The 15,946-nt window shown below is 38.3% G+C and overlaps 1 protein-coding gene across 4 annotated transcripts in view; it reads right to left on the bottom strand.

The window, feature by feature from the left end:
• Window positions 1–15,946, bottom strand: part of eya4 (EYA transcriptional coactivator and phosphatase 4) — a 113,091-nt gene that overhangs the window by 85,585 nt on the left and 11,560 nt on the right. For 2 of the 4 annotated variants that reach the window (XR_012049331.1, XM_061929959.2), the window contains exon 2: window positions 15,270–15,333. The exons of 1 other annotated variant lie outside the window; for it this stretch is intronic. Coding sequence is in view for 1 of the 3 variants with exons in the window: in XM_061929959.2 (XP_061785943.1) it covers window positions 15,270–15,302 (33 nt within the window). In the remaining 2 variants the exon portion in view is untranslated. Of the gene's footprint in view, window positions 1–11,882; window positions 11,968–15,269; window positions 15,334–15,946 lie in introns of those variants that run through there. One more of the 4 variants, XR_012049329.1, reaches the window with a different exon arrangement.

The following is a 15,946-nucleotide window of genomic DNA, read 5'->3' as shown; positions in this document are numbered from 1 at the left end:
TACAGAAGACTGGAGGCAACTTTATATTGCGTAGTATATGTTTTGGTAGCATCTTCATCCCAAATCATGTTATCTTTGTATAGAATTACAAGGCATTATCAACTATTTTGCCAGATACATTTTTGCAGGTTGTAGCAATACACCCAAACAAGTGGTCAGCCAGCATACATTTCCAAATGATGGGAATATGAGGAAAGTTTGGACCTGGACAGTCAAAATGGCTCGCACAAAATGGGACGGACCAAGCGAGAGAAGTGTAATTTGCAGTGATCATTTGATTCTCACTTCAAAGAAGAAGGGTTTTGGTCGGAGTTTGGATGGAAAAGGTTTAAAAGATTGAAGCCAAATGCGATCCTGAAAATTAGGAGCAACCTTGAGGGGAGAAAGACTGAAGAAAACAGAGAAAAAGAAGGTGAGCCGCTAGTATTCTATTTTGCGTCCACTCACACTGATATTTTCCTCAGAATGCTTGAGGAAATGTTGAAAGAGCACGAGGAAACACAGGCTATGGTGTCTATGGAAGAAGAGATGGAAGAGCAGAAAAGTCCGGAAATAGCGATTCTTTGTTGCTCATAATGTTAACCGAATCAGTTTTAAAGTACGGTAATCATGGACCAGGGCGACAAAAACATGCAATTCAGTGATCATAATAACAGTTTGACATGCCATTATCCACACTCACTACGTTTCCATGCACTAAATTAGTCTGATTCCTCAAATAGTTCATTTTTTTGTATCTTCGTATCTACATATGAAGTCCCAGTGTCCATGTGCACTAATGCAACTATAGGTCATACGCCGTGTGTCGCCCGTACACTCGGATGGAGGGTTGGGGGGGGGGGGGGGGGGGCATCTGTTGTACACGATGTCCGCTGTAATATCAGCACAGATTACAAATATTATGTCTCTAATGGATATACTGATGTTAAATAGCAGACATCATTAAGAAATGGTCTTAAATTGTGCTACAAACTTGACGCTGCTACCAAGAATGTCTCAGAGCGGATGCAGGTCCGAAGCAAAGAAAGACTGGCGGTAGAGAGTTGTTTTGAAGGAATTTTCGGACAAAACCTTCGAATGTCTTGGAGTTCATTCATAAGGGTCTGTGGATTGATGAAAGGACTTTTAAATCCTAAGGAAAAGACAGTACGTGCCCCGGCCGATATTGTTCCAGATGAAGGTTGCTGTTGTCCTGGACTATCTTGCCAGTTGTGTGAAATATAGAGTTATTGGTACTAATGCAGCATGAAGAGGTTTGTGTATGCTTTATTATTTGCCTTGTAATATACCTGCTAATATTTCATCTCATTCGTATTTCGTTTGGGAGTCCAAAATAAATCGTCATTCTCCATTTCCATTTTTTCTTTCATCGATGCACTTCAAAATGTTCTGTTCTTTGAATGTGTGGAGCAAGTGAAACGTCTCCTCTTCATTACAATTGTTGCTATGTTTTTATTGAAGGGTATCTGCTTATATCCCACACGTTAAGACTGGCGCATGCGCAATACAAAGGGTCCCCTCAGGCGGCACACACCCACTCGAGAGATCTGGTTTTCAATCGCATAATCCAGGTGTGTTCGTAAGACTTTTCTAAAACCGATCACCGTTTCCATGGGTTGTAGGATGCTTATTTAGAGCCAAACTATTTGAGAAATCGGACTAATTTAGTGCATGGAAACGTACTGATTGTCTATGGAGCATAATGGGCTTGCTATTATGGCAAATGACTGCCAGATTCATTTTCAGGAGGAAAAAATATACAAAAACAACGTGTTATTAAAATGTTGGTAATCTGGACAATATGGGTCCTATAAACCTAACTCATTGGATTGAGAACTCAATGCTGTTCTACTCTAATCTGTTAGGTGCCGGTAATACACATTACCAAGTAGTGATCAACAGTCACGCATCGAAAGGTGATCTAAAAGTTCACTGCCTCACTTTGAAGTGCAAGTGGACCGTAACAGCGGTAAGATGTCTTATTCCTTGCATAAACCTGCTAATTGTGGTAAAAACAAAACCACTTGCCTTTCTGCAATTTATTAAAGAATAAAAACACATATTATCCACAAGACTTATATTAAAGCACACCTCTGTGCCTCAACCAGGATTCCTCTCCATTCGAGGGATGTCAGGGCTTTTTCTGTGACACTCCTGTCAAGTGCAAACATGCCTTGTCGTTGGGCAGATGGTAATGGCAATTCTCAGACTCGCATTTAGCTACCGGCGTTACATGTATGTGTCTGTGTGAGTGGGACTGTATGTGGCTGTCGGGGTGCAACCTGACCCTCTTCGCCTTGTCTAACTTGGTCTGTGCGCACTAACTGGGACAGCTGCCATACTCTCTGCACTCTGTCTCACGTATGCCAGACGAAAACCACAAAAACTTAAAGAACCCTCCCTTTTATCCATCCTTCTGAGAACCATCATCCTCAGTAGTGGACATTTGTTAAGATCTATAAAGTCCACTGCAGAGGTGGACTAGATTGCTACTGTATATGTGGCGGTGGGGGTGTGATCAATATGACATCATCAATTATATGATGTCATGATAAATTGGATTTGCAAATATGCACATATTTTCTTTAAAAAGGCTGAACAAATGTTTTATGTACGAACCCCGTTTCCATATGAGTTGGGAAATTGTGTTAGATGTAAATATAAAATGAATACAATGATTTGCAAATCATTTTCAACCCATATTCAGTTGAATTTGCTACAAAGACAACATATTTGATGTTTTTTTTTTTTTGCAAATAATCATTAACTTTAGAATTTGACAGAGGTGTGGACTCGAGTCACATGACTTGGACTTGAGTCAGACTCGAGTCATGAATTTGATGACTTTAGACTCGACTTGACAAAATGTAAAAAGACTTGCAACTCGACTTAGACTTTAACATCAATGACTTGTGACTTCACTTGGACTTGAGCCTTTTGAATTGACATGACTTGACATGACTTGCTACTTTCCCCAAAACCCAAAGATGAAAAAGTTATTCGGGAGCGCTCCGTATTTTTTATTGTGTACTTGTCTATCAGCGTTGCGTGTGTCAGCTGGTGTGGTCTCAGTACAACAGCCAATCAAATTAGATCTACTTTGTTTTCATCACACAGCATTCATCCAATCAAATTGCAGGACAACCAACGAAGAAGACATGTCCAAACCACACGCCAGTGAACAAAAAATGATACCTAAAATAATTTTGTTTGGGTATAAAAATTACGAGGTGGTCAACACAAAACGGTTTGCAGTATGCAACACATGCGGTTCGAAAATTACTGATGGAGAGGCAACAACTTCCAACTTCGTCCGGCATTTGAAGTTGCACAAAGAAGGGTAAGTTTTGAATGTAAGATAACGTTTATTGGCTAAGTAACGTGACTTTTATTTGCTGTGTAGTTAAATCAGTGAGGCTGTAAACTCACTGCTAACGTTATAACGTTATTGCAAACACGGGAATCTGTTTCAGTTCACTACCTTATTCATACTTTTTGTTCAGTGATTTTTTTAAGCAGGGTTACGTTAGTCAATATATCACACGTAACGTTAGACGGCAGTCAGCAGCACCGCGTATTTTAGCCACCTAAAAAAAGACAAAAATAGTAAAATAAAGGTCAGTTAAAATGTATACTATATTATGAATATGTGTACCGTTTTAGCTAGCTTTCTGACATACTGTTGGTTGTTTACCTCAGTGGTCCCCAACCACCGGGCCGCGGCCCGGTACTGGTCCGTGGATCGATTGGTATCGGGCCGCACACGAAATAATTTTTTTTTCTTTTTTTAATTAAATCAACATAAAAAACACAAGATACACTTACAAGTAGTGCACCAACCCAAAACAACTCTCTCCCCCCTTTTGTTCTGGGCATTGAACATGAAGACTCTTCCTTCACTGTTCCGAGTGGCCATGAGAGTCTTGGCAGTGCCTGCCTCCAGTGCTCCAGTGGAGCGAGTTTTCAGCCATGGTGGCATCATACTACGCCCCCATCGTGCACAAATGACTGACAGACTCTTGGCTAATTTGGTCTTTTGCAAATGCAATGCAGCATAGGGCCCTGACATATAAAAAGTACAACTTTTTTGTTATGTTCACGTATATGTCATGTTTTTTCAATGTTAACACTTTTGTACAAATAAGTACATTTGCACTTTATTTTTCAATGTGTTTGTTCTGTAAAGGAATGAGTTAATGTTTAAAATGACTGGTTAATAGTGCTATTATAAAGTGCAATGTCAGCACAATTTTCTTTCCTGCAATTTAAAATGCACTTGTTTTAATAAATAAATACAGCGTTTGAAAAGCATACACAATCTGTGTTAATATATTAGTCCGTGGTTAAAAAGACTTGAAAGGACTCGAAACTCAAAATGCAGGACTTAGGACTTGACTTGAGACTTTCCAGTCTTGACTTTGGACTTGACTCGGGGCTTGCCTGTCTTGACTCGGGACTTGACTCGGACTTGAGGGCAAAGACTTGAGACTTACTTGTGACTTGCAAAACAATGACTTGGTCCCACCTCTGGAATTTGATGCCAGCAACACGTGACAAAGAAGTTGGGAAAGGTGGCAATAAATACTGATAAAGTTGAGGAATGCTCATCAAACACTTATTTGGAACATCCCACAGGTGTGCAGGCTAATTGGGAACAGGTGGGTGCCATGATTGGGTATAAAAACAGCTTCCCAAAAAATGCTGAGTCTTTCACAAGAAAGGATGGGGCGAGTTACACTCCTTTGTCCACAACTGCGTGAGCAAATAGTCAAACAGTTTAAGAACAACGTTTCTCGAAGTGCAATTGCAAGAAATTTAGGGATTTCAACATCTTCAACATCTAAAAAAATGTTTTGTATGTTTGTATTGTGGCACAACAGCTAAATTTTTGTTTCATCTGACCACAGAACTTTCCTCCAGACGGTCTTATCTTTGTCCATGTGATGTCAGATGAAACAAAAATGTTGCTGTTTGGCCACAATACCCAGCAATATGTTTGGAAGAGAAAGGGTAAGGCCTTTAATCCCAGGAACACCGCCCTATCGTCACGCATGGTGGTGGTAGTATTATGCTCTGGGCCTGTTTTGCTGCCAATGGAACTGGTGCTTTACAGAGAGTAAATGGGACAATAAAAAGGGCGGATTATCTCCAAATTCTTAGAGACAACCTAAAATCATCAGCCTGGAGGTTGGGTCTTGGGCGCAGATGGGTGTTCCAACAGGACAATGATCCCAAACACATGTCAAAAGTGGTAAAGGAATGGCTAAATCAGGCTAGAATTAAGGTTTTAGAATGGCCATCCCAAAGTCCTGACTTAAACGTGTGGACAATGCTGAAGAAAAAAGTCCATGTCAGAAAACAAACAAATTTAGCTGAACTGCACCAATTTTGTCAAGAGGAGTGGTCAAAAATTTAACCAGAAGCTTGTGGATGGCTACCAAAAGTGCCTTATTGCAGTAAAACTTGCCAAGGGACATGTAACCAAATATTAACATTGCTGTATGTATACTTTTGACCCAGCAGATTTGGTCACATTTTCAGTAGACCCATAATAAATTCATAAAAGAACCAAACTTCATGAATGTTTTTTGTAACAAACAGGTATGTGCTCCAATCACTCTATCACAAAAAAATAACAGTTGTAGAAACGATTGGAAACTCAAGACAGCCATGACATTATGTTCTTTACAAGTGTATGTAAACTTTTGACCACGACTGATATATATATATATATATATATATATATATATATATATATATATATATATATATATATATACTCAAGTGTCAATGCTAAATCAGACCACTAATCCTGTCAAACTGATAGTTGACACGCAGTCAGAAATATCAGTAAGCATCACTTGGAATAAAAAATAAAAAAGTTAACACTATTTCGCCTCAGCTAAACAAGCATGTGACAACAGGTGGAATGTGACAGCTAAACAGGCTAAAAGCAGCATTAGTAAACACTCTGGGCTTTAACCCAAAGCTCGTTTGAGCACCATCCACCACCCCCTCCAGGGACCCCAGGCGGCAGGTTGGCCCTCGGACCGCAACCCAGATGACGCGCTGTGGTGGTTCTGTGGTTTGTGGGAAACGGGTGGTAGAGAAAGGAGGAAGTGGAACGGGGACAAGGGACTTTAAAAGGGTAGCAGCAGGGAGAGACGAGGGTGGGGGCGCATTTGGGATCAGGTATCAACAGACAACTCCCCGAAACTTTGAGTGTGATTGTGAGGTCTCTTTTCTTGGTCATCCGAGACACGTCTTATCAATAAACGAATTAGCTACTTTCAGTTCGAATATTGAACGTTTACTTCATGTTCACTTAAAGATGATTAGCTAACAATTATGTTCCAAAGGCTGCTAAAATGCCAATAGGACAACATGTTTACTGAAAGCCGATACTGTAATATGATAAGTATACATTGTTCATTTAGTGAACGCTTCCTTTGGCCCTGCTTAACATATAATAATGTTTTGTGATGCCTCCCTGCCCTCAAGCAACCCGCATACAACTTTTACTCACCCAATTATATCACTGTCAATAAACTCAATACCAGTGGAAACACCCCTTAACTTGTAAAATACACCGAAAAGTATCACTAGAAACTTTTATAAATATCATAATAGGACCAGCTAAACCAGAAGTTCTCAAGAACTGTTGTACCTCAGTTTTTGTTGGTAATTTGTTCTAAAGGGTCCCACAAGGACCGATTCGTATGAAAACCGAAGCAATGATGTAAATCCAATTGATCTGTTCTAGACATGCAAACATTTTAACAAAGAACACATTTAATAAAGAATACACAACATGCAAAAACCAATGTAAAATAAATGTAAATGATGAATAAAATTTAAAAATTAACATTTAACTAGGGGTTTCTAACTTTTTCACTGCTGATACGATAACGATATTAAAAGCCTTTATCAAGTGAAATTGCTCAGAGAACAAAAAGTAGGTATGAAAAACACTAACCTACTTATAATCAACCGTCTGGAATGGACTTATGCTGTCTTTATAGGGTAACTGCACTTTAAAAAAAAATGTGTCTATCATTCACAATCCTTACATAAGACAAGAACACATACAGTTGTGGTTAAAAGTTTACATACACTTGTAAAGAACATAATGTCATGGCTGTCTTGAGTTTCCAATCATTTATATAATTCTTATTTTTTTGTGATAGAGTGATTGGAGCAAATACTTGTTTGTCACAAAAAACATTCATGAAGTTTGGTTCTTTTATGAATTGATTATGGGTCTACTGAAAATGTGACCAAATCTGCTGGGTCAAAAGTATGCATACAGCAACATACATTATCAATTTCGGTGATGTAGAAAAGTTACAATCAAATCAAATTAACTTCATGGCATGGCCTCTTAACTTCATGTGAGTGATTATGATTGACAACACCTGTTGACTTCTCTGAGCGACAATGGGAAGTCAAAGTCTGTACTGTAAGTTTTTCTTTTTTTATGCATCCTATCTCGTAAATAAACACTAGCAAAAGTCAGCTAACAATGGAGATAATATGATTTGCTTTATTCTGCCTAAAAGCACTCCAAAAATACCCAAAAGCCTCCCTCACTGTTTTATATACATGCTGTGAGTGTATATGTGATGTAGTAACAAGCACATTCATATTAACGTGTAATATTTATGTATTAATTTCACAGACGCTTTTCAACGTTTGCTTTTCCTTTCAACAACAACACAAACACTACTGCTCATGGTAGACGTCATGAGAGACAACAATGAATACTTTAGGACAAATGATGATTCGGAAACTTATCTTTTTTTAACCTGAATATAAGGATGATGAGCTACAAGTTTTAGAAGCTGTGTGCTAAGCAGATCCAGTTTGAATGAAACACGAGCATCATGTAGCATTATTGCTAAGTGCTAAACAAGAAATACAAACTAAACTACGAACATAATGAAACAATCACTTACTCTTCAATGTCTGCTCTAACTGGGATGCCGACTGATGGGATGTTCATATCTTCTCGTTTAGATGAATAATTAATCATAATCAACAACAAACATAAATTAAAACCAGCAGCAGCTCTGTATGTTAATACTGTGGTTGCATAAGCTGTGATCATGGCGCCGCTAAAAATAGTTTGCATTTGAGCTCATAATAACAACATCGCTAATTATTCAAGTCACGAGATGTAACTGAAGTATTGTTGGCGGTTTTTGGATATTTTGTAGAAGGCTTTATGGGCGGAACATTGTACTCCCATTCTCTGCATCGTTAGCCACCTTGTACTGCATGTATTTTACAAATTATAACGCATTAAAAAAAACATAGGGATTGGGAAAGATAGGCAAAAAAAAAAGAAAAAAAAAGAAGTTCCCCTTTAAGTTGAAGTGGAGTGGTAATTAATTTTTGTCGACACCTATGGGCCACAATCATGGAATCATTAACATCTTGACGCAGGAAGTTGAATGATGCGAACACGTTTGTATACTTTGTATCTGTAAGTATTATGCAACTAAGATTATTTGATACTTGTTTACATTGACAAATGCTGTGTTTTCCATTATATTGTTCAATTAATGATACTTCTAAGTTCTTAAATATGTCCAGCTTGTGTGCTATTGTGTGTTTAGCTGTTGTGTAGCTGGTAGCTACTCATAGCCTATAACCTACTGTGTTTACCTTTTATAAAATGATACTAAAACACAAGAAAATACCAAACGTGTGCTTATTGGAGGACTTTTAGAGGTTAACTGGCTGTCCATCTTTGCACATGAAAACACGCTGTGCTTGTAATACAGCACTTATATAGGAGATATGAAATGCAAACCGATATAAAGCAATACTTGTTTTTTTTGCTGATATCAGGCTGTTATCCGATGTCAATATCGGACTGGGATGCCCTTACATTTGCCTTATTGAAGATCCTTGTTGGCAAAAGATGGAGCGGAGTGGAGCAGAAGGGCGGGAGTATGGGGAGCCACACAGACCACCACCTACCTCAAAGTGCCGGTCATCATAACTTTCTTTTGGAGGAAACCGACTTACTGGTAGGAGTTGCGAGCAAGCAAACACTGGCACATTTTGTAATAAACACACAAATTGGACCCACAAAGTGTATTAATGACACAAAAAGACTGTCACCAATGCGTGGGATTCTTTGTTTGGACACTTGATTTCGCGGAAAGATATGCAGGCACACTGACTAATTTGTTAGGCGCACATGTATGACCATACGATAACTAAGATGGCATACAAGAACTGGGGCAAACTTGCCATGATATTGTTTTCCTTGCAGCCTAGAAGATCAACATAACCTTAGGTATGGGAAATCTTCTTGGCAGCATTATTGTGCTACATACAACAATGTCATGGAAACTGGGTGTGCAACCATTCGTCGATGTTGTCAACAAAAATGCGTAATAAAATCTACTGTTGCTGACAAATTAATTTCTCAGCAACAGTGGGCTAGGTAAAATAATCATTTTGATCGATTATGGATTGATATAATTACATTTTTAGCAATATTGGATCACGAGGCATAATATCGATTATCCCCCCCCCCCCGCCACGCCCATTGCAACCAGGTAGGCAAACTATGACATTGCCTTGGGCCCCCAGCTAAAAAGGGGCCCCCTGACAACTACTATTTTTGGATTCAAATTTAACAACAACAACAATTTGAAGTGAAGTGAAGTGAATTATAATTATATAGTGCTTTTCTCTAGTGACTCAAAGCACTTTTACATAGTGAAACCCAATATCTAAGTTACATTTAAACCAGTGTGGGTGGCACTGGGAGCAGGTGGGTAAAGCGTCTTGCCCAAGGACACAACGGCAGTGACTAGGATGGCGGAAGCGGGGATTGAACCTGGAACCCTCAAGTTGCTGGCACGGCCACTCTACCAACCGAGCTATACTGCCCCAATTTCTGATTCTATGACTGAAAAATGCAATGACTGTCAGAATAATGTCAAAGACACTGTCAGAATCACCCTTAAGGGGCACCTCCCAGCAGCAAAGAGGCTCATATGCATACTGCAACAGTGTCAATGACATAGTTCTAGGAATCCCCCTCAAGGGGGCCCCTTGCAGCAGCCAAAAGGTCTGAGCATGGCCACTTGTCCTGACATAATGTTATGATCTCTGAACTTTTGATATGAACCAAAATGACCCCCCCAGGAAGCCAGAAGCAAATGAATAAAAAAGATGAGGAAGAGAAGAAAAGACTGCGGTAAGACTTGGCTTTTTCGGGGCCCTTATGGCCACTTGCCATTATAACACTGAAACTACTGCATAAATCGCAACATACCCCAAAGGCGAACTTCACTTTTTTTAAATTTTGTGTTATGAATCAATCACAATCCCTATGTAAGACAAGAACACATATATTTTTTATGAATTGTAATTTGTAATATACAGTAAGTATGAGGTGGCTAACAATGCAGCTAATGGGAGTACACTATTCTGCACTAGTACACTAACAATACTCCGTTTACATCTCGTAACCTGAATGTTAACCAAGTATTAACGATTTTGTTATTATGCGCGCAAACGCAGACAAACTATTTTTAGCCGCGCCTTGGTCACAGAGGGTTCTGCTATATTGACATAATGAGTCAGTGAGCTGGTGCATCGCCTCTGAGTTGGTAAAAGTTAATTTAGATTATAAATGCCTCTCTAATGGATAGTAGAAGGTTGTGGCCATAAACTTAGAAGTTGGTCAAATCTGACATTCAACATATTTAGACTTAGACTTAGAGACTTAGACTTCCTTTTATTGTCATTCAAATTTGAACTTTACAGTACAGATAAGAACAACATTTTGTTGCATTAGCTTGTTGTGGTGCAGGATAAAAGAGCAATAAGGTGCACATATAAATAGATAGATTGCTGTACAGATAATTATATTTCACTTTTGCATATGCATCCACGTTTACGGATGTATGTTATATTGTCCTTATATTCCAGCAAGTTAATCTGGTTTTGGGGGGATTTGAGGGGATTATTATGATGCGTTCAACAGTCTTATGGCCTGATTGATTGACTGAAACTTTTATTAGTAGATTGCACAGTACAGTACATATTCCGTACAATTGACCACTAAATGGTAACACCCGAATAAGTTTTTCAACTTGTTTAAGTCGGGGTCCACGTTAATCAATTCATGGTAACGCCACATACCCGCAGATGGCTTTTTTTAACTCTACGTGAGAATTATGGTTATTTCTTCATCTAAACGGAAAGATATGAACACTCTATCAGTCGGCATTCTAGTGAGAGCAGATATTGTTCAGTAAGTGATTATTTTCTTATGTTCAAAGTTTGTATATCTTTTTCAGCACTTAGCAATACTGCTACATGATGCTTAATGTTTATTGAAACACAAATGAAAATTCATACACCACTATAGGTTTAAAATGAATAAAATACATAAATACTATATGTTAATATAAATGTGCTTGTTCCTACATTACACATATAGTTATTGGGTGATGTTGATGGAAGTGTTTGGATGTTTTTTAGAGCACTCTATTGGTGGACTAGAGTGACTGCTATTGGCTCCATTGTTAGCTGACTTTTACTAGCGTTTATTTACAACTTAAAATGCATACAAAACATGCGGCTTGTCTCACATGAGAATTGTGAATGATGGACAACATTTAAAAGAAAAAAGTGCAGTTCCCCTTTAATGCTCTTGTAATATACAACATGCACGCCAAAAGAGATTTTGAGAGTGCTTAATGCTTTCAGTTTGCTTTGTTAGCCCTGTAGTAAGTGTGCAAAACGTAAGAATAAGATAGGATTTCTTTAATTAAGATGTACAATTAATGATTTTCTTTTTTGGGGGATAAACAGGGGCCCAGGTCCCTCCTTAGCCTAGGGCCCCCAAATACCTTGAAACGGGCCTGATCCGTGTGTGGCACCGCAGCAGCAGTGTCACGCTGACCGACTATGCTGACGTTAGTTGCCAACAACAAGCTGTCCGGGGCAAAAGAAAAGAAAGTGAGGGACTTTATAACATTATATTATCACTTAAATTTCTGCGGGACATGAATACACAGAACAGGCTTTGCAACTTTTGTTGGCAAAGATTTACGGCTTGTGCTCGAAGTGAACCACACTACGCTATGATCTCGCAACGTCAGCATCTGACTGAAACAGTTATTATTATTGACTATATTTGTAACTTAAGAGTCTTGTAAGATCACTGCAGAAGAAAGGACAGCAGCTGTACTCAGGAGGTACTTTTGTTTACATATTGATCTCCCACACGGAGCAGTGTCAAGTCCGCTGAAAAACAGAGCACACACTTCCAGCCTTCACTTCTCTTCTGACTGCACTAACAAAACAAGACTCCCAGAAAAATAGCTTACATATATTTACGGTTATTATTTTTCACTAGAGGAAACAATACCTTAGTGCAGTGGTGTCAAACGTACGGCCCGAGGGCCGGATCAGGCCCGTTAATAGGTTTTATCCTGCCTGCGGGATGAGTTTGCTAAGTATAAAATGTACCTGAAATTTTTGACTATTCAGCTATTCTAAATGTGTCCACTGGATGTCGCAATATCAATTATTTGTATCTTTGTAGATGACGCTACATATGTACAAAATAAACCACATGATGTTAGTGCAGAGGTCGGGAACCTTTTTGGCTGAGAGAGCCATGAAAGCCAAATATTTTAAAATGTATTTCCGTGAGAGCCATATCATATTTTTTAACACTGAATACAACTAAATTCGTGCATTTTTAAGGAAGACCAACATTTTTAGAGTATAATAAGTCTCTTATTCTTTTTAATAACATTGTTATTCTGAAGCTAAATAAATAAAATACTTCTTACCATTAATGCGACTTCTCGAACAGGTGCGGTAGAAAACAGATGGATGGATCAAAATGCATGAGAATGTTTTATATTTTGAACGTTATTTTTAACACTGTGATTACCAGCGGAATTATTCATTACTTATCGTGTTAAGCAATGTCAGCTAAGATTTATCTGAGAGCCAGATGCAGTCATCAAAAGAGCCACATCTGGCTCGAGAGCCATAGGTTCCCTACCCCTGTGTTAGTGCAATAGTCGAGGAAAATGATCAAAATACATGAATAACATACTGTAATTTGATTTATCGTGATAGATTGAAAATTAACACCAATGAGTTGACTGATTAACATTATCACATCATTTATTCAGAAAATATAAATAACGACAAATAAAGAAACCGCAACATGTAAGTGTGAAAAAACCCAACAACATTATGATTTGTACATTTTCAGATTGTGCTTGTTCTATTTATATAAACAAAGAAAACAATCTGAAGTTGTCTTTATTTTTAAGTTATCGTGCCGTGATTTTACCACCCACTTGGGAGTAGATTTTTCTCCATGTGGCCCCCAATCTAAAATGAGTTTGACACCCCTGCCTTAGTGCAATTTGCCGTGATGGAATGTTGCAATACAATTACACATTCACTTGTAATTCCTTTCTCATTTCAAAATTGCACTTTTTAGACTCTGGGGGAAATTCAAACTGTCCTGAGTTTTTCTTCAGTAATGAGAAAAAAAGATTATTTGCACTTTGCCTGCCCTTGCTTTTAAATGTACAAAAGTTTATTTGAGTTATTCTTTTGTAACAGCCTAATGAGCAGAACAGTTCAAGTATAAATAAATATTGATGAAAGAAATAGTCATCTTAATTGTTATGTCTAAAACATGTCTAAAAATATCTCCAGCTAAAAGCCAATGGCCAGGGTAAAGCCACTGAATAGGTGTACACTTCAAAACACCATTAGTCAACTAATCGCAAGGATAGTTGATGACAAGTCAACTATCAAAATAGTAGTTAGCTGCAGCTCTAAGAAACAGGAGTTAAGAACATTGGACACATTCCTATAAAGAAAATATGAGGGGTGTACTCAATTTTGTGAGATACTGTACACGCTACAATCTGTGCGTGACATCAGCACCGCATCCTCATTTTGCTTATTTAAAGATCGCTTGGTGTATTGTTGGGAAAATGATTTTGGCGGCGAACGAGGTCCGCATCGCATTTCAAAGTCGTTAGTCAGCCACCAGAACAGGTGTAATTTCATCTCCTCCTCCTGCTGCATCAAGCCTCGTCCTCCTCTCCACCCTGACCTGACAGCCTTCACTGTAATAATAGCGCAACGTGGGACACGACGCACAAACTATGTTGTTTTTATCCACTTTTTTCATGTCGTCCTCCTAGACGTCGCTCGTATGGATTACAGGCCGACCTCAGTGGTTTGCCGTCACTCAATTTTACAGTAGAGGAGGCGGTTTGGGGGGGCGGGGGGAGAAATAAACTCGTTTTGTCTTGCATTGTACCACTATTAAACATTAATGAGCAGATATTTCTCAGTTACTTCACCTGCTTTAAATAGGCCAGTGATATCATTCAAAATGTGAATTTGAGCCACATTGATTCATTGTTGGAATTCAGATCTCAGTGGGGGCACAGAGGTTTAAAATTGTTCATACAGAACAATTACTTGTATTATTTTTCCTGAGAAATAATGCTACATTTTTCATTTTTCACTTGATGATTTTTTTTCTAGTAGTATTATGACATTTCTCTTGGAAAAAAACAAACCCACATTTGAATGTATTAATCAATTACTTGTAATTATGTAACTGCAGTATTCCAATATCCTTACATTTTTCTAAGGCTATCAAAATTAACTCATGTGATTAATTGCAAAAAATTATTGCATTAATCATGAACACACTTAGATTAATCATGCAATTTATTTTGACCATACAAGCTCTTTCACCTTAACGGCTGTAGGGTCAGGAATTAGTAGAAAAAAGAGTGAGGAGATTCCGACTGGTGTGCTAGCTGAAAATTTCACTCCAAAATACAGCCTGAAAGAACTTTAGATAAAACTGTTTTGTCCAAATAAATGACATGCATTTAAGTAAAACTTATCTGCATGACACTTTGACAATAGAATTGCATTTGTGTACAAATACTGGGGTCTTATCTTAAGCAAATTTTAATTATGCAAGCGAGTAATCACCTGCGATTAATCCTAATTAATTAATTGTCATTAGACTGCCCCTATTTTTTTTTCTTTTGATTGAAGTTTGCCAAATATATTTCATTATATGTACTACAATCACACTCAATTATTGCATCAAAAAATACAATACATTATCTATTTTCTATATAAATATTATACAACATTAAATAAATAGGGAACACAATTAAAATAAACCAACCAAACAAACAGTAATATTGCATTAATATGTAACTTACTATTTGTCCGTTGAGGTCTTGTAAGGCCTCCATTACTTTTTGGCTTGTGATCCTCACACTTCAACTGCAAAAAAAAAGTGAAACAATTTGCATAAGTGGGCACATTGTTGCATTATTTACTTGAGCTAACTTTAATGATGAATATGATGATTAGATGATAATAATAATGCCAAATGTGCCTGAAACCCACCACGACACTGATCTGTGTGTGTGTGTTGATGTGTCATTCAGTGTGTTTATGTGTGAGCAACAAGAGATGGGAGGGAGGGAGGCTGGTGGCGGTGGCGCTGGGCAGAGGCATCGTATCGTCTTCAGCTGAGGGCCAAGCGGAGAGATAATTGCAGAAGTAAATATCAACAATGAAAAGGGAGACGTGTAAATGATACGAGCGCCTGGCTGACAGACGTACTCGACAAGACTAAAACACTGACCCTGTTTTTGTTCGCGCAGCAGCGATGGCGACAGATTATGACGTGGTTGTGTTTGACGAGGTGAGACTGACGCGATACGATGTCACAAGTTTTTTTTTCAACTTGAAAACCGCGACACCTTGGTTGAGTCAACTGACCCTTTAGCCCTCCTTGTGTCCCCTGGTCTAGTATTGAGCCTTTTTTCACCCGAGGGCCACCATAATTTTTGTCTTTTTCAATGCAGAAAGTAAAGATATCATCCTTAAT

This window comes from Nerophis lumbriciformis, linkage group LG34, assembly GCF_033978685.3.
Source record: "Nerophis lumbriciformis linkage group LG34, RoL_Nlum_v2.1, whole genome shotgun sequence".
NCBI lineage: Eukaryota > Metazoa > Chordata > Actinopteri > Syngnathiformes > Syngnathidae > Nerophis > Nerophis lumbriciformis.
Note: the sequence above shows the minus strand (reverse complement) of the source record. Positions and strands in the feature narration are given on the sequence as shown.